The 19,994-nt window shown below is 39.8% G+C and overlaps 1 protein-coding gene across 2 annotated transcripts; it reads left to right on the top strand.

The window, feature by feature from the left end:
• The first annotated feature begins 10,934 nt into the window (after positions 1–10,934).
• On the top strand, positions 10,935–19,411 carry FAM174A (family with sequence similarity 174 member A). 2 transcript variants are annotated; one of them, XM_005143449.2, is made up of 3 exons: positions 10,935–11,311; positions 14,966–15,100; positions 18,863–19,411. In XM_005143449.2, the coding sequence occupies exons 1-3, from the start codon at positions 11,031–11,033 to the stop codon at positions 18,882–18,884; spliced, it is 438 nt and encodes a 145-aa protein (XP_005143506.1). In that variant the 5' UTR covers positions 10,935–11,030; the 3' UTR covers positions 18,885–19,411. The 2 variants fall into 2 exon arrangements, with proteins under 2 accessions (XP_005143506.1, XP_030899897.1); XM_031044037.2 differs by lacking the exon at positions 18,863–19,411 and adding an exon at positions 15,204–18,856.
• Positions 19,412–19,994: the final 583 nt, after the last annotated feature.

Here is a 19,994-nt window from a genome sequence, read left to right as displayed (position 1 = left end):
TACTTTTGAGAGACATTATGTATTCAGGAACAACATGGACAGTCCTTCGCCAGAGAAGTATAGAGAAATATTTCACTGGATAATACTGGGCACTGAGCTGAGCTGTCCAGAAGGGGCCCTTTTTTCATCCAGCCCGAATTTCACTTCCTGAGTTACAAAGATCTGGTCCAGCAAAAAAGAAAAAAAATATTTTTTGAAAAAACAGTATTAATGATATTAGAGTGTTTCAAAAAGGCAAGTGCTACCTTTACACCTTAAAATAAATGTAAATCTAGATTTTTTTAGAGTTGATTGTGGGCTAGTTTTAGCTGCTTTTCCTCTAAGGTTCTGCTTTACTTTTCTAAATAAGCTGGACCATGAAGGTGGCAGGCCATCACCGCATATCAGCAGTTACCAGATCACCAGGCTTGTGAAGAGGAAACACAACTAATACAAACCATGTTGCAACATGCACTACAGCACCCAGGCAAGTCTGTACTCTCAACTCTCTTTCCCTTCTACACTGTTTTGCCCCTCAGTTATGACTTAGCTCCACATACCCAGGATGTCAGTCAGGCACCTGGGATAAGGACATACAGGGGGCAGCTCTTCTCTTTGGAAGTCTCTTCGTTACTGATACTAGCTGTACTACCAAGTACAGGAAGTGTCTTCCTCTTTAGAGCCTCTCAGAGTTCAGGCGCAGGTTGCTGTTTATTCACCTCTGTGGCTTCTCTGCCAGAGACAGGCACAAAAAACCTGCTCCCAGCTCTGAGGCAATCAGAGAAGGGAAAAGAGCTCATAAATGAAGTACACAAAATGCACACCATAATGAGAAAGACAGCGTGAATGATGCATGAAGGAGAAGAGGAAGGAGCAAAGAATAAGCATCACAGCATCTACTCAGCTTTCCTGCAGGCAAAAGAGGCAACAGCAGCAGAGATGTGCCTCTCATACCAACCAAAAAGAGTCTTTTCAAGTCTGTATGTTAGCAAATATTGATGTTACTTCTATTGGCTTCTAGTAGGTTCCTCCTTACTCCATAACTAAATTAATTTTTCAGGAAGCTAGTTTTTTCCCTTTTTTGTTAGTCAAAGCTTTCATTAGGAAATACAAACTCCTGTTTTAAAATTACATTTTGAAAATTGTATCATGAATTATATATATATAAAATTTTTAAATCATTGCAAGTTTTCACAAAAGGCAGACGTCCAGCTGATAAAATAGGAATGTAAAATGTAAATTCTGACTAAAGTGTGAAGTATGGTCTGAAAAACAATTCTACTACAGACATGACTTACAGTCAATACGCTTTTGCACTGCTTCCAGCCACAGAGAAAACTTATGTGAGATGTTCTCTCACTTTCCTCCTGAATCTCTTACATAGGAAGATTTAGTCATTACAATAACAATTTAAATGTGGAAGATAATTATTAAAATGCTGTAAGCTTTATTTTCTGTCTTATAGTATTAGATTCAAATATATGGACCAGCATTTTCTCCTGAGATTAAAAAATCACAAAGACATTACAGTTTTAAAGGTATTTTCAACCTTTCTGTGAGGTACTTTTTTGGGAATAAAATTGTATGTTAGAGAATAAACTTTGAATGTGTTCTCTTTTTTTTCTTTTTGCAAGTACTCTTATAATCTACTTTAAGTGAAAAAGATGGGTACTGTGGTTTTAAGAACTGAATTTACCAATGTCATCTGTCATCAGCCTCACCTTAAATTTGTCTGTAAGGAACCTGTATATAAAACAGGATGATAAAAATGCCCAAAGCTAGCCCAAAGGGTCTAACATATGAAACTTGCTATAACAAATTACTTCCCATAACAAATCAGTATAGAATTACAGCACTTAGTCACACAATTTAAGACTGTTTTTGTTGGGTTTTTTTTTTTTTAGGTATTAGTTATGGCAATTATAGGTTCTCTTTTCTGCTGCATGATTATCTACTGAAAGAGCACAATGTAAATGTGCAAGATATTCTTACTGGTTTGTTTCCATAAAAATCCTGACTTACAGTACATCTGAGCCTAGACAGGCCCTATTACGAAATTTTCTTCCCTATTCAGGGCCCTATTTTTCAGGTTGTTTTTTTGCTTGGATGTGATACACTTCATACATTCTTTTGGTAAACTTCTAATTCTCAACAAAAGGTTACTGATTAAAAATTCTTTGTAATGTATTTTATTGCTCACAGGTAACACCTCTAAATATGTAACAACAATAACAAATAACAAATGATGTAAACAAACAAGTGCTCACCATAAGTAGAATTCAAATAAAATGCAACTGTTACTCCAATCTCTTCTGCTTTTCATTTCAATTTTTCACTCAGCATGTCTTTGAAGACTCAGAGTAAGGAAAGACAAAAACATCTGTTAAAGTCCAATTGTAAAACTCTGCTTTTTTGACACTCTGATTCATGGGTGTAGGTTGAATTTGCAAATATTTCTAACTCACTTTTATGTTGAACACCAGTCAGGTATTAAACTGACTTAGTTTTTACACCATGTTTTAACACCAGCACCTGTTCCTGGGTTATGGTAAAATTTAATAATGAACTCTACAAATCTTCAATTGTACTTAATCTTAGGACTGTCAACATAAACTAGGTGTTTGAGTAACACTGATGATCTAAACCTTTGAGATTTAATTCACACTTTGTGAGTGGTCCAGGCAGCTGTAAGCAGAGAATTATGGTATCATTTCAGAGAGTAAATAAAAATGGATTTCTGTAACTGATTAACAATTGTATTTTTATTGTTCCTAAAATAGTCACAGTAATGTTTACAACATAAGAAAAACTGCAGAGAATTCACAGGTTTTTTTTCCTCTCTTTTTCCCAGTTAATGAAAATAATCTTTTGGAAGCGCACTAAAGCCCTAAACAGTATACTTCTCAACTGAGGGAACATACTGAATTTTTGATGCTTACGCGAGGAAGAATGCAAGCAATAAAAACACAAAAGTTTCAGAAACAAGCATATTACTTTAAAATGAAAATAATCATGTAAGTCAAGAGAATATTCATGCATGTGAACATCAAGGATAAAATTCTTGTCTAAAGAGACAGTCTGAAACATGAATCTGTGAAAAAGATACATTATATTTTTAGGACGTAATTAAAGTGGTAAGCAGTACTGTCTATTTTGAAGACCAAACCTCCAACCATAGCACCTCTAGGAATTTCATTATGTCTCTCTGAGAGAGGAAGAGTCTAGAATGGTCCATAGGCTCAAAACATGTAGGAACCACAGATCTAGATAATTAAGCCAAGAAAAGCTAAGCAGTGATAGACTGTGATAGATCATGTATAACAATGTGTGATAAAAATCATGACCCCTTCTTGCTTCCATATGTGGGTAAACAGCCTAGATTCTGCTGGAAGCTGCTGGATCTAAAGATAAACTTGATAGTAATGAAAGAAAAAACACTGTTAACTAGAACACTGGAAGACACTGATGCAGATGAAAACCTTCCACAGAAACATTTGTTCAGACCAGTAATAAGAGCTGATTTTAAAATCCTTATACCAATTTACTGCTGCTACAAACAACTGATTTTTTTTTATAGCCATATATAAACCAATTTCTTCTTTGAAACAAATTGCCTACCTTCAGTAATTTGCCGCTTTACTAAAAGCAGATAGTATCTGGCAACCCAATTTTACAAAAGCACTATTAAAAACCAACATTTATTGTTAACTCTTATTCTCCTGCTTAAAATACGAAATCAAAATACAGAGTGCATAAAATGCTGTGGTTTTAGTAGCAAGTATCACCCCATTTTATTCCAAAAAGATTTTAAACTTATGTGATATATTCCTAAGCATATGTTTATGATTTACAATAAAAACCAATACTTCATGTTCTTAAACACAAGAAATTGATCCTGGCACTACCAGAGCCTTTTGACATTATAAGGACTATAGGTAATAAACAAACATGAAAATATAATATTAAAGACAATGAGATACCTTCATCCCTTCAGGACATTTTATCTAAAGCTTAGACAGATATACAATCAATTATTTTAATGATGATAAACTTTTTCTGCAGAAATACAATTATAAGAACACCACAGAATTGTGCAGTTCAGTGCTACCAGACACAGTGGTTTCTGGCCCTCTAATTGCACACATAGAGGAAGAGCCATTCTATATCTCCTCAGGTACTTCTGCATACACCACCAGAATACCATTCAAAACATGCTTTACACACTGTTTTCTCAAACTCTGGAATGATTGCTTATTTCAGATTCTAGATACTACTTTTACACAGGAAATCATACTGTCTTTTTCACAAAGCTTTTTTTACATGCAATAGCTGAAATAGTTTGGTGCAGAGCTACCAAAGACATTCAAAATAACAATGATAGAGACCTAAATAGCTAGATTTTTAGAGGCACCCACCTAAAGAGTCATTCAGCTGTATTCTAAAAAGCAGTCAGGGACCAATCTCCAGCTAACACTACATAAACGTGGAATGCACAACTTTTCCTTTCTTTTTTTATTTTTTTTATTTATAAATATATGTATCTGTACAAAATGTATCTGTAACACCTTTGCAGAATATACTCTTCTGCAATCCTCTGCAACAGTTAGTAGTTACTTAGTTTATGTATTACTGGGGAATGAATATTTAAAAGAAAAGGGACAGATTAACCACTGGGCTTTTTTTAATTGATTGCTTGAAAAGATTTCTGATCTATGCAAGGGTAAGTATACATATATTTGGACAATGGTGTCCTCAGATAGCATAATTAATAGAGATTAGAATGTGGTTTGGACACCTATTAAATCAGATAGTGCTATTCAGGCTTAAGAACTTAATACAGCTTACAGGGGTAGAGGACCTAGCTGTAGTGCTCTATCCGAGCAGAGCAGCACAGTCACTTCTGGTGTCTTCATGTCTCAAGATCACCCGAAAGTCAGCCCACAAGGACTTCACAAAGGATGACATCAACAGGCTGATAGCGCTGAAAGCTGAAATAGATATGCCCATTGTTGCCATAAGTTATCAGGAAGCTCATAATGACATTTTAGTTGAACTACCAAGAGAAGAAAAGAGAAAGAATATACAGAGCTCCTAAGTATCTTTCTCCGAATTATCATTTCATTTCCTGATGAAAAGGCCTCCTTCCAGACAACCTTGACACTCACATAATCTTGCAGAGTAATTTCTCTGCTCTTTCAATTCATTCACAAGGCCTATTTGAAGGAACTTTAAGGGAAAAAAATGCCCAATTTTGTTTTTCTAAAAGGTAAAAGTCAAGTAAGCTCCATTAATTTGAATGGACAATTTAGGAGTCTCAGTGTTTTTCACTGGCACTCAAGTTTTCTCACCTTCTGGCTGAAAAGATATGAAAGTTCTTTATTGCTTTTATAAGTAAGAAAAGTTCTAAGTTTACACACAGAATAGAGGAAAAAAACCCAGGACACCTCTTTTAAAAGCTGCTCTACACCAGCATGATCACAGAATGTTATCATTTGCTTTTAATTCGCTTTCCTGTCTTTGGCTCCAAGCAATAAACTACACAACAACTGTTAACAGACAACTAAACTTTAAAAACTTAATTATAATTGTCAAATCAATTTCCATATGCAGGTTCAAAGTTATGTCACGTTTCATTGAAGAAGTATTTTATAGCACTCTCAAAGAAAATTTCTGCATACAAACTTGAAGTTTATTTATAGTTGACCTAAATACTAAACAAAAAATTCTATGCATTTCAATGATTAAAAACCCCAAAGAAGTCTACAAAGATAGCAATAATTATTTCTTTTTAAATAAAGAACATAAATGCTGTACTAGTTTTTTATTCTGAAAGTTCAGAGATTATTTTACCTTGCTGAAATAAAAGCACTAGTTTTTTGTTGTAGAAAAAAACTTCAAAAAGCAACTTTCCCTGTCATACACCACTGGAACTCTGAGTTTTAAAAAGGATAGTTTTGCATATATGGATATTAAAAAAGTTAGAACATTAAGCCATCTACACTGACCAAGACATTTTTTTCCTCATGGTTTGCATCTGACACACAGTTTCCCAAGAGACAAACTGCCACATTCAACTGAGTATCCCAGGACTGTTACATCTTACACAACCTAGGCACCATTGACAATTCTTTAGGTTGGTTTAACATCAGTGACTGACATTCTAAAAGCATTCCACCTTGCTTTTCAATGTAAAGTGTTCTTCAGTCATAAGCCACTGTGCTGGAAGCCACACACTTGGACTTGTCAGGAAGAAACATACCCCAAAGGAATTAATGGGGAAGAATCATAGTATCATAGAATAGTTAGGATTGGAAAGGGCCTCAAGATCATCTAGTTCCAACCTCCCTGACATGGGCAGGGACACCTCACACTAAACCATATCACCCAAGGATTCATCCAACCTGGTCTTGAACACTGCCAGGGATGGAGCATTCACTACCTCCCTGGGAAACCCATTCCAGTACCTCACCACCCTAACAGGAAAGAATTTCTTCCTTATATCCAGTCTAAACCTCTGCTGTTTAAGTTTCAACCCATTACCCCTTGTCCTATCACTACAGTCCCTAATGAATAGTCCCTCTCCAGCATCCCTGCAGGCCCCCTTTAGATACTGGAAGGCTGCTAGGAGGTCTCCACGCAGCCTTCTCTTCTCCAGGCTGAACAGCCCCAGCTTTCTCAGCTTGTCTTGATACAGGAGCTGCTTCAGTCCCCTGATCATCCTCGAGGCCCTCCTCTGGCCTTGCTCTACCAGTACCATGTCCTTTTTATGTTGAGGACACCAGAACTGCACACAATACTCCAGGTGAGGTCTCACGAGAGCAGAGTAGAGGGGCAGGATCACCTCCTTTGACCTGCTGGTCACGCTCCTCTTGATGCAGCCCAGGATACGGTTGGCTTTCTGGGCTGTGAGTGCACACTGAAGCTGGCTCATGTTCATTTTCTCATTGACCAAAACCACCAAGTCCTTCTCCGCAGGACTACCTTGAATTTCCTTTTTGCCCAACCTGTAGCTGTGCCTGGGATTGCTCCCACCCAGGTGTAGGACCTTGCACTTGTTATGGTTAAACTTCATGAGATTGGCATCAGCCCACCTCACAAGTGTGTCAAGGTCCCTCTGGATGGCATTCCTTCCCTCTAGCATATCAACAGAACCACACAGCTTGGTGTCATTGGCAAACTTGCTGAGGGCACACTCAATTCCATTGTCCATGTCAGCGACAAAGATATTAAACAAGACCGGTCCCAACACTGATCCCTGAGGGACACCACTCGTTACTGATCCCCAGCCAGACATTGAACCGTTGACCACAACTCCTTGAGTGCGACCATCCAGCCAGTTCTTTATCCACCGAGTGGTCCACCTATCAAATTGATGACACTCCGGTTTAGAGACAAGGGTGTCATGTGGGACAGTGTCGAATGCTTTGCACAAGTCCAGATAAATGACGTCAATGGCTCCACCCCGTCCATCACTTTTGTAGCCCCATCATAGAAGGCCACCAAATTGGTCAGGCAGGATTTTCCCCTAGTAAAGCCATGCTGGCTGTCACCAAGCACCTTCTTGTTTTTCATGTGCCCTAGCATGCCTTCCAAGAGAATCTGCTCCCAGGTTTTTCCAGGCACACAGGTGAGACTGACTGGTCTGTAATTCCCCAGGTCATCCATTTTCCCCTTCTTGAAAATGGGGGTTATATTTCCCTTTTTCCAGTCATCAGGAACTTCACCTGACTGCCATGATTTTTCAAATATGATGGCCAGTGGCTTTGCAACTTCATTCGCCAGCTCCTTCAGGACCCGCAGATGGATTTCATCAGGTCCCATGGACTTGTGTACATTCAGGTTCTTAAGATGGTCTCGAACCAGATCCTCTCGTACAGTGGGCCCAAGGTCTAGGTTTTCACAGTCCCTGTGAAAGACTCGGGTGCTGCGGTCAGAGCCTTTGCCAGTGAAGACCGAGGCAAAGAAGCCATTCAGAACCTCAGCCTTCTCCAAGTCCTGTGTAGCCAGTTCTCCTGAAAGTTTCCGGAGGGGGCCTACATTGTCCTTAGTCTGTTTTTTAGCTGCTACATACCTATAAAATCCCTTCCTATTATCTTTAACATCCCTTGCCAAGTTTAGCTCCAGTTGGGCCTTAGCTTTCCGAACTTGATCCCCAACTACCCAAACAACACCCCTGTATTCATCCCAGGCCACCTGTCCTTGCTTCCACCTTTTATAAGCCTCTTTTTTCTTGTGAATTTTTCTCAGCAGCTCCTTATCCATCCAAGGAGGTCTCCTGGCACTCCTGCTGCACTTCCTCCTAGTTGGGATGCAACACTCCTGAGCTTGTAGCAGGTGATCCTTGAATGTTAACCAAGAGTCTTGGGCCCCCTTGCCCTCAAGGGCTATATCCCATGGAACCTTGCTAAGCAGGTTCCTGAAGAGGCTGAAGTCTGCTGTCTTGAAGTCCATGGCAGTGAGCTTACTGCACGCTCTTCTCACTGTCTTGAGGACCTCAAATTTGACAATCTCATGATCACTGCATCCAAGACTTCCCGGTAGAGTCACATTTCCAACGAGCCCTTCCCTGTTGGTGAGCACAAGGTCCAGAAGCCTGATAGAAACTGTGGGGTTGAAGACCTCAATCAGTCAAGTTCTATAGAGGTTATTAATGGTGAAAAAGCTATCAAGAAAGCTTATTCACATGCTTCCTACAGCACTTTCTGCAAAAACTGCTGTTCAAAGTATCTGAAACAATATTTTCATTAAAAGGACTTTTTTTTCAAGGGGAAGATATACAGTTGATAGTTAGAAGGGCACATGTTATACAAAAGTTTCACCCTTTCCAAATTCTGTCCCATTTGTGTGACACAAGACCTTGTTTTCCAAGTTAACTAACAATTAACTTGTTAATAGTGTATTTTCACTGTTGAAATTATCCATACGTGATTTTACATGATCCAGTATGATTGATAGACTGAAAAATTTAAGGGCTCTGTGATATCAAAACAGGTCTGCTCATACACAAAATCTGGTTGTTACCCATTACTCCAACTGCAGAAATATTATTGTACAAGGCTTCTTTGCTACCTTGGCTTTTTATCTATTTTCTTTTATACCATGACAAATGAAAAAGAACTGACTGCCAGTTTGCATAGATGTTCTCTATGCACAACTGATCCCTGAAAGCCTCACTGTAGTTTACTGTTCATAAAATAGAAGCCAAAGAAAACTAACAATTGACTTTAATGGTTAAAGGGCTATCCTAGCAGAACAGCATTTTATTTAAGGAACGTGTGACACCAACATAATAATCACTATGTCAGAATTTGTACAAAGTGTTAATCTGTCTTAAATGTCCATGAATGTCCACCAACTTCAAAACTCATTGACTGCTCCATGACCTTTGGTTGTTGTGCACTGAGACACAACTGCTTTCTCCAAGTGCCAGTACAGGCTCGGGCTGACTCCTAAAGAGTAGTTCAGCTGAGAAGGACCTTGCAGTATTGACAAGTTGATCATGAGTCTGCAGGCTGCCTGTGTGACCAGGAGGGACAAGAGTGTCCTGGGGTGCCTCAGGAGAGGCATGGCCAGCAACTCGAGCAAGGTGATCCTCCCCCTCTGCTAGACCCTGGTGAGGCCACATCTGGAGAACAGTGTCCAGTTCTGGGCTCCTCAGTACAAGACAAGGAGCTACTGGAGAGGGTCCAGTGGAGGCCACAAGGATGACCAGGGGCTGGAGTATCTCTCTGAGAAGTGATTGTGAGAGCTGGGCCTGTTTAGGCTAGAGAAGAGTCTGAGAGGGGACGTATCTAATGCAAACATATATCTCAAAGGCAGATGCCATGAGGATGGGGCCAGGCTGTTCCCAGTGGTGCCCAGTGACAGGATGAGAAGCAATGGCCTTAAACTAAAACTCAACAAGTTTCACCTCAACAAATTATACTCAGAGAGTGTGAAACATACAGGAATGATTCGTGTCAGGAATTTAGGCGTCCTTGTCGCCATTGCACTTTGTGTGAAACCAGCCCTCCTTTGTGACCGTGATTATCATAAGTACTCCTGTCAATAAGGAGAAACAAAGGGGATAATCTCTCCTAATCAATCGCTTTGTTTTTCAAAGGGGACTTCCCTTTAACGGTTTGACTGGCCTAAGGAGATTAGATAACCAAGAGATACATTTTGTTACAGGATGTTGCAAACTTGGGTACTAGGCAAATAACCATATAAGGTATAGAACAAAATGTTAAGACTACGTTAAGCTTGTAAGCATTTTTCTGTTAATACATTACTAAGAAAATTCAACAACGTCTTCACCGGAGAAAGACTCCAGCAAACAAGAAAAGAACAAAGGAAAGGGGCCACGTCGACATTCGGGTAAAGAAGACAACAGGATTGGCTAAAACCCAAGACTGAGAAGTATAAGAGACTGTACTCCAAAGATCCCGGTGTGCGTTGCTGGTGGAGCGGAGACTCCCCTGCGCACCCAGCGCTGATTTGCTTATTGCCTCTCTTAGATTTCTAATCAATTGTGAATAAAATCAATTGGGACAAAACCCGGTTTGCGGTAAATTTTTATAACAGAGAGGAAGAACTTCTTTACGTTGGGGGTGACAGAGCACTGGAACAGGCTGCCCGCAGGGGTTGTGGAATCTCCCTCTCTGGTCATGTTCCTCTGTGACCTGCTCCAGATTACTCTGCCCTGGCAAGGGGGTTGGACTGGACGATCTCCAGAGGTCCCTTCCAACTCTACTGATTCTTTGATCTTTCCACCATTTGGGCTCAACTGAAACAAAAACTGTAGTCTCAGCCTTCAGGCACTAATATTTTCCAAGCCCTCCTTCTGCTTATCTGTCCTTAACCAGCACCAGTAGCACCGACAGCCGGTGCCGGCTGCGGAGAGGGCGCTCCCCTCCAGGCCTCCACGCGCACCCCTGGCAGCGGTGGCCGCGCGGAGAGCAGCGCTTCCGCTTCCGGTGGCCAGACGGCGGTAGGGCCCGGCCGCGCTGAGGCCGCGGCGGGCAGCGGGGTGCGGTAGTGGAGGCCTGCGCCGGGCAGGAGGAGAAGCCGACATGTGGCCGCCGCCGCTGCCCTGGCTGCTGGCGGGGCTGGTGCTAGCTGCCCGTTGCGGGGAGGCTGCGGCGGCGGCCCTTCACCTCCGGAGTGCCACCATCGCCTCACCGCTCCCCACCGAGGTGGCCGGCGGGGCCGCCACACGAAGCAGCAGCAGCAGTCGCCTGGCCGAGGTGTCGGCGCCTCCCGAGCAGGGCCGGCCCATGACCCAGCGCGCCCTGTCCGTGCTAGTGCTGGCCAGCGCTGCCCTCATCGTCTACTTCGTAATCCGGACCGTGCGGTGAGGGAGGGGGCTGCGCCGGCTCTATCGGTGCTGCGGGGAGCGGGAGGGCGGGCGGGGCAGGCGCTGCTGTCCCCGCCAGGCCGCTGAGGGGCCGGGCCCAGCCGACGTTATTAGCTGTCAGGGTCCCCTCACCTCCCGCATGGGGCCTGGCGAGCTGGGCCTGCCTCCGCTGCTGCCGGCAGCGCCGCCGGGTGAGGCGTCTGAGTAATGCCGGCTGAAAGGCGCTCAGTCTGGTTCTGCTGTTGGAAGGGTTACCGCTCATCATTGTCGGGCCTTGTCTGGCTCCCCCTGCTCTCTTCAAGGGGACATGTCACCACTGACATTCTGAACTTATGTTTTGTACATTCTCTGGGTTATTGTCCCGTTTGCAAACTTCTGTCTCACTGAGCTCCGGGTTTTGTTAATCTCCTCTTTTTGTCAGTAAATATATTTCTTCTCTGCTTACTATTTTTTGATAAACTTTTCTATTTCACACTGTCTTAAGAAAGGTCACTTAAAAAGCATGGGCTATCAGTCATCTGCCCTTATATTTCTCATAGACAGTACTGACTGTATAACTCAACATGATTTTTCAGTTAATTGCATGACTGTCACAGTGTTTTGTTGTTCTTGGAGTTTTACTTGCTGTCGTGCTCAAACTGTGAACTCCTCTGGATGAGCCCCAATTTGTGATTATGCATAACGCACATTCAGTATGCAGCAAGTTCCCTCTACTTTTCATTGTAGTTAGATACACTGATGTATGTTCAGTACCTTTGTCATGTATTCCAGAAAGATAGTTGAGAGACAGTGGTCACTGTGGGCACTTACTAAGACATGCAGTCCAAATAAGCTAGGATATCCCAATTGCTCTGTAGCTCTTGAGCAGGCTTAGATCTTTATTTTTGTTAGAATCCATATCTTGATGATACTATATCTTAAAGGAAAAAACATAAGCAAGTGAAAGTGGACAAGAGCACTTTTCAGTGTTCCTATACCTTCTAAGATTTGGAGTTCTCAGTAGTACTATGGAAAGTTCATTGCAGGAACTGGAGAAGGAAATTCTCATCTACTACCATTATTTTCTGGTTAAGTTGCAATTTTTGGATATTCTGGTTTTGGCAATACAAAGGTTGCTCTTCAGCATTTGAAACTGGAGCATTGCCTGGAGATGCTACTGTAAACAGGAAGGTTGTGTAAAGTAGGTTGTGGTTGTCCTGTTATTCTGTAATTCTGCTGCATCTTTCTGTTGCATCTAGCTTCTGAAACTGGGAGTAGATGAAGCATATGCTTTGAATTTGAACTTTAGGCTGAAATATTTTTGGCAATAGTTGTATAAGAAATTTAGAGATGAAGTACAAACATCCCAGTTTCATTTTTAAAGATTTTCTTAGAAAGAAAACATGCATGTTGTTGTCAGACATAAAAGCTTTGGGGTTTTTTGCAAACTTTCAACTAGGTCATTCACCTAGTGGATGAAGAGAAGCCAGTGAAAACTGGTAGAGGAGTGGCTGGAGCACCCCTGCAGAAAGGGATCTGGGGTGCTGGTCAGCAGCAGGCTCAGCATGAATCAGCAGTGTGCCCTGGCAGCCAAGAGTGCAAACTGCGTTTTGGGGTGCATAAAACACAGCATGGCTAACCAAGCAAAGGAGGTGATTATCCCACTATATTCAGTGATGCTCTGGCATCACTTTGAGTGCTGTGTGCACATTCCTGAACTATGAGCTATGTCCATTCATAGAATTATAGAATGAATAGGGTTGGAAAGGACTTTAAGATCATCTAGTTCCAACCTCCGTGCCACAGGTAGGGATGCGTCACACTAGACCATGTTGCCAAGGGTCTGTCAAGCCTGGTGTTGAACACTGCCAGGGACGGAGTATTTACCACTTCTTTGGGCACCCTGTTCCGCTGCCTCAGTACCCTGACAGTAAAAAACTTCTTCCTTATATCTAACCTGAATTTCCCCTGTATGGGTTTAAACCCATAACCCCTTGTCCTGTCACTACAGTCCCTGATGAAAGGACTCTTCAGCTTCGTTATAGGCCTCCTTGAGATATTGGAAGGCTGCTAAGAGGTCTCCACTCAGCTTCTCTTCTACTGGCTCAATAACCCCAACTTTCTCAGCCTGTCTTTGGGAGGTGCTCCAGCCCCCTTATCATTTCTGTGGCCCTCCTCTGGACTTGCTCTGACAGATCCGTGTCCTTCATATGTTGAGGACATATCCTGGGTTCAGCTGTAATGATTATTTTTCTCCTTCTTAGTAGCCGGTGCAGTGCTGTGTTTTTGACTAGCCTGTGAACAATGCTGATAACACACTGATGTTTTTAGTTGTTGCTAAATAATGCTTACTTGGATCAAGACTTTTTCAGTCTCGTGCTTTGCCAAGTGAGGAGGGTTCTGTCCAGGAGTGGGGGGGGAAGAAGGAGGAGTGAGTGAGCGGTTGCATGGTGCCGAGTTACCAGCTGGGCTTAAACCATGACAGGACACCAGAATTCCAAACAGTACGCCAAGTGGCGTCTCATGAGAGCAAAGTGGAGGGGCAGGATCACCTCCTTCTACCTGCTGATCATACACCTTGTGATGCAGGCCAGAACATGGGTGGTATCTGTCTGCAACTGCGCACTGAAGCTGTCTCATGTTCAGTTTCTCACCCCCAAGTCCTTCTCCACAGGGCTGCACTGAATCCCTTCTCCACTCAGCCTGTAGCTCTGCCAGGGATTGCCCTGGCCCAGATGTAGGACTTTGCCCTTGGCCTTGTTGAATTTCATGAGGCCTACTTCTCACATGTCCCTCTGGATATCATCCCATCTCATCCCATCCCTTCCTTCAAGTATGCCAACTGCATCACACAGCTTTGTGTCATCAGCAAACTTGCTGAGGGCTCACTCAATCCCACTGTCCATGTCCATGTATGTTGCATAAGAATCTCCATTATTCTTTTAGCCTTAGACTTTTGACTAATCTGTATATAGAGAAAGTTTTCACATTACAGTTTCTTTTATCCCTTTTTGAGCAGCATTCATTTGAATCTAGAAATTTGTGCCAGCCTTCTGATAAGTTTTTTGTTTTTTCTTTTTCATTACTGGCAACCTGGACATTTGCTGTGACTGTCTTAGGTTATTCTCAAGTCAAAGTAGGGACTCACTTTCCTTTTTGCACCATTAAGTAAAAAGGTATATAGTGAGATAACAGGAATTTTGAATATATAAACAGCATGAACTTCCTTACCTTCATTTCCTATTTTGTACTCAGATTAATTTCTGGTCTAGAATATCTGGGAGTGCTTTTGTCCTAGAGCCAGTTGCTTATTGTTGAATCTGATAAAAGTATGCTTTTGCATACTTCTAGCTGACCATTTTTCACTGGTTATTGCATTTAGCTATGCAGTGCTTGTTTAGGCTTTTTGTATCCACTACAGTAATTCTACTCAAAACTACAAATAACATACTTACTCTCCTTAAATATTTCAAGTTAGCTCTTGGCACTTAGAATTGTTTGATCTCTGAATTTCTTATACCTAGGTGTGTACACTTTACATATACTATGTTTTTTTAGAAATTTATGACAAGTATCCATGTAGTTATATTTTAAGAGATAGTTTTCATACATTGTGGGAATAGAAAGTAGAGAAGAATTTATAGAACTTAAGTATTTTAAAATACGTTTCAGGCTCAGAAGGCGAAGCAGAAAAACCCGAAGGTACGGCGTTTTGGATACAAACATAGAAAACATGGAACTGACCCCGTTAGAGCAAGATGATGATGATGGTGATACAACACTATTTGATGCCAATCATCCTCGAAGGTTTGTATATAGAAGTCAGTGTTACTTCTAGCAAAAGCAGCAGAGTGTGGATGATAAACAGTTTCACTGAGAAAGCTCACTACTGTGTTTCATATGCATGTAGTTGGAGAAGGGATGTCAAGATCACTTGAATTTTAAATGGGCAAGAATTTAGTGGGCAAGAAGATAAACACCATTTGTCTTCAGCATGTGAGTTCCAGAGAAATGGAGAGGAAGGTAGGATATTTTTGTTAAAAATTTGGTGTCATGACTGAAGCTTGTGTTGAAGTCAACAACTAGCGTTTACCTTTCTCTACATTTTTTTTTTATTTGCATACCTTAAAATAGAAGCAATGAAAACCCTAGAGGGAAAGTTAACTAAAATGATATCAGAGGTTTTCAGAGGGTGGATTTCTGATTTTTTTTTTCTGTGCATTTCTAAACACTTTAACTGAAGAAAAAAAAATTCAAATATCTTATTGTAGAACATTCTAATATGCATAGGACTTTTAAACTGTTATAAATCCACTTTGCAATTGGAGTCTTAGTAGTGGAGTTTCCAAAGTACTCCATAACTTTCTTACCTGTTTTACATATTTCAGTTATTTCATTATTGGATGTTTAATTCTTGTCCCTGAGAGAATGTAGAAGGGTGAAACAAAAGTGAAACAGTAAGAAAAGGAAGTATACATAAGATGAGGTAGTTGTTTGTTTTTTTTTTGGCATACAGACATGCTAGAGTGATGATGCAGTGTATATATGCCTGTTGATTGCCTGGCTTAAGAGATGAGCCTGAGAACTTCTAAAGTCTAAATAGGGCTGTACCAAGGACCCTATATATTGTGGTTATTCAATCAGGTAAAACATATTCTATTCATTCCCTTTCAAAGTTTATCTTGGAAATTCATTGAAATGGTTGTTTAGTGGATTGCCCTGTCTCTGCTCCCAGTATGTATTTTTTCAAATTATGTCCAAAGATAATCTTTTTTGCTACTGCACTTTCTGTGGTAATGTGGTAGAAATTACTATGATTAAGAAATTAACTTGCATTAAAGCAAACTCTTCATAACCATAGACAGCAGCGCTTCCCCTTAACTATGATGACTACCAAAAAAAAAAATCACATTGTTAGTGCTGTATTTGGAAAAAAAAAACAAACAACAAAACAAAACAAAAAACCCCACAGAAAACCCCTCTACCCTGTCCTAAATTCCAAATACTCATTTCCTCTTCAAATTGAAGTGCTATGGTAAATCATTGTTTAGTTCAGCTACACCAGGTAGTTTGAAGGTAGATTATTGATCCAGTCTGTTTCAGAAATAGTCTTTTGAATGATATATAATACAAACACTTTGAATAAAGTATCAGTGTTTTATTTAGCTGACGACAGGTATTATAAGATCCATCAAGTATTTATTTAATACAATTCTTCACTCACTGTGGTATCTTGTTGATGAAAGAACTGCTAGATGAGTAGTGTTTGATTTTAAGAATATTCGATTTGGATGAAAAAGCAATGCCTGATGTTTTGATCCAAGTCCACATAGCCCAGAAAAACTGGAAGGTGATGTGACATGTAGTGCTCAAAGATGACGTAGTCTGGAGTAAATACATAGAGTGATGTAACTTGTGGTATAGTCAGACCTTTATTTATAGGACTCCAAGATCACCTAAAATTTTATGTTTCTCACAGAAGAGATGATAATGTCAACCTCTCAGTCAAACTGCAAGAAAAGTAATTGTATTGGTGTAACTGAGTGATCTACCCAAACTTAATTTCAACATGTTTCTATTAATTTGCTGAAGAGAACTGACTAAGCAGATTAGAAGTAATACCTTTAGAAGAGGATAACTATTGATAATAAAGGAAGAAGATGTTATTGTTATTTCAAGATAGCTCAGAAAGTATAGTAAGTTGTTAAATTATCAAAGCCATCATATTATGTTAGAAGCTTCAGAAAACGAAGCCTTCAGTTACGTTTAGTCAATAGCATGGATATACTTTGTTTATATGTGTTGAGAGCTTGCTGTGTCCTTTATGGGGAGAAGCTCTCAGATTTTTTTAAGTTACTTTTTATCTTGAAACACTGTGTGTAGGAGGAAGACAGTGCTAAACAATGTGAATGCACTCCACAAATCTTTACAGAGCAGCTTTATAAAATACTGTCCAAACTTTGCAAAACTCAAAACAACATCATTGCTGGGAGGGAAGTTCGGAACTTAATGTAGAGTATTTCTTTTTGTTTTTTTTTTTTTCCTTTTTAAATCCTTAATTGGGAATGTATTTCTTTCAGTTAAGTTTTTTCTCCTTGTTTCCACTAAGTCTTTTTCATCTGGACTGAAGCTTAGTAATCAGTCTTCATGTCACTCCTTAACCAAGAATGACCAAAGGGAGTACGAAATGCATAAGTAATCCAAGAGTCACTGAGGACACTTGATGATGATGATACTCGTATACTCTCAGGAGATATCATTACCTTTGTCATGATATTTGCAGTAATTTAGAGGTATGGTTGGTTGATTTTCTTAAGGTAGCATAAAATGCAGTCATACTTGGAACTACCAATTAGGAAACAAGGAAGAGTGGCCTTTAATGGTTTTTCATTTTAGTCCTTTGTTAAATAAATCAAAATTGCAATTTTGCTTAACTACAGTCAACAGCAGCTTATTCAGTTTAAGTTTCTTACCCTCATAATTCATAATGGAAGGAAATAAAAAACTAAACATATTTATAGGAATCTGTATGTTCTGGTAGGTTCACATACATTTGTTATGGACAAAAAACTACATTAAGTATTGTTCTGTAGAAAAAAGATGTGTTTTTTCCTTATTTCTTTGTGACCTGTTAATAAACTGCAATAGTATCCACTCTGCTTTCATTTTTCTTGACTAAAATAATCAAGTCGTTTTTAAAGTAATACTCTACAGTACAGTATGTACATGTTAGAAGTCCCTACAGGCTTGTTTTTAGCTGGTAAGTCAGTTTGACCCTTTCAAAGGCTAGGCAGAGAAACTGGTTTCTTTCCTGGAATCAGCATAGCGGTATTACTATCCTGGTGTCCTGATGTAATGATTACTTCCACTGTTGCTGGTTTTTTTTCAGAGCTATATGAAAAAAATTCCTGTGCCCTTGGTTGTAGCATAGGTGCCATTTAAGTGTACTCTCACTGTTGTCATCATCCATGTTACTAGCCTATATGCCTCTTCAATTTGAGGCAGCTTACCTGAATGGGATGTTTTAGCCATTTTGTTCAGTAGCATACTATTAAATATCAAAGTTTTAAATTCTAACCTTTGGTTTCTCACCATGTAGCTTTACTTACGTGTCAGCTGAAGTACAGTATTATTTTTTAATGGCATATCACAATAATATACATTGCAATTCTCATTAAATCATGTTACATGCAAACTACTTGCTGCACTGCAAGGCACAAGGAAAAGCACTTACTCGGGTTTTGATAGCCTACCAGTTACGGGGTTGCTGTCAACAGTTACTAAAGTTTGAACGGGAACGGGAGAGCCTTGGAAGCTTAAAAATATATCCAGTAAGGTAAAAACACGGGTTTTTTGCAAGTGAGCTGTCTGGGAAGTTTAAATCAATGGAGTTTTATGGCACTTCAGTTCAAAGTCATATGGTAACTCTTGAGTTTTTACATTCAAGTTTAATAATGCAGTGTTATATCTCAATGGGGTTTTTGTAATGTTTGATCTTCAAAAATGTAGGCTAAAGTTCCTCTTGAAACAGGGTATTTCAGATTAATGCATCTGTTCCTTCTGTTGTAGAGAAGTACGTGCCTTTCAATGAAAGAACTTAATCTTAGAACCAGAGAAGGAGACTGCTTCATGCAAGGAATAAGAAGCAAGAGGGTATGCAAATTGGGGGGACTAATTTAATTTGTGTATATTATGGCATCCTTAATTTGTTGCAATAAATACTGTACTAATTTGTTGTACCTTTTGTATATAAAGGATTCTAAATGTAAAGCCTACAGAGAGAGAGTGCACTAAAATGAAAACCTATTTGGAAGGGAGATTACTTTTAAAACAGGGTATTTTTTTGCTTGTTACAAATCTTGTATGCCATGACTGTGGTATACACTTTTTCTACGGTTACTTGGAATGCTGACATTTTTTTTTCTGATATTAAATTGTAAGTGAACATAGCATCTGTGGACTCTTCAGAATTGTTAGAACTCTATTTTAGTTGAGGAGATGCTTTATCCTTTACAAATAAAAAGCCAAACTATTGCCTTTTGCGTTGAGACATTTTTTTAAACTGAATTAATATGTTTTATGTAAACTTCAGTGAACAAATAAAAATTGTTTCCGGTGTTCCTAGTCTTCAGTGTGGTACTTCAATATCATAGATTTCAAGGATATTAATATAATCTTGTAAAACACAGTACTGCAATGTCTTCTTGCTGTTAGGACTGCCAGTTATAACTGTTGGGTCAATCTGGGACATCCATTTTCAACTTGCATGAACAGATGTTGCTCACTGGTCTTAGGGTGCTGCTGTTGTAGTCCACATGGTGTCAGCATTCGGACCTATGGTGAAACAGCACCTTTAAGTAGTCTTGTTTACTTTTATACTCTTTAAACTAGGTCAAATACTAAATTTGCTGTAACTCTAAAATGAAAAAGTGACATCAGAAGCAGCTGTTACTATGAAAGGTGTGGTGATATTCCTGTGAATGTAGTTGGCATCTATCAGTTACATTTATTTTTTAGCTACTGCTATAAAAATGAATAGAACAAGCATTATGACCTAGAAACCTGATTTTTAAAAAAATGTGTTGTAGTTTCCACAGGAATCTCAATAATGCAGACAGAATGTTCAAATTCTAGTTAATCAAAATGACTGAAAATGTATTGCGAATTCTCTATGTATCTAGTTATCAAGGTATAAATATAA

The sequence above is a fragment of the Melopsittacus undulatus genome, chromosome Z (assembly GCF_012275295.1).
Source record: "Melopsittacus undulatus isolate bMelUnd1 chromosome Z, bMelUnd1.mat.Z, whole genome shotgun sequence".
Lineage (NCBI taxonomy): Eukaryota > Metazoa > Chordata > Aves > Psittaciformes > Psittaculidae > Melopsittacus > Melopsittacus undulatus.
Note: the sequence above shows the minus strand (reverse complement) of the source record. Positions and strands in the feature narration are given on the sequence as shown.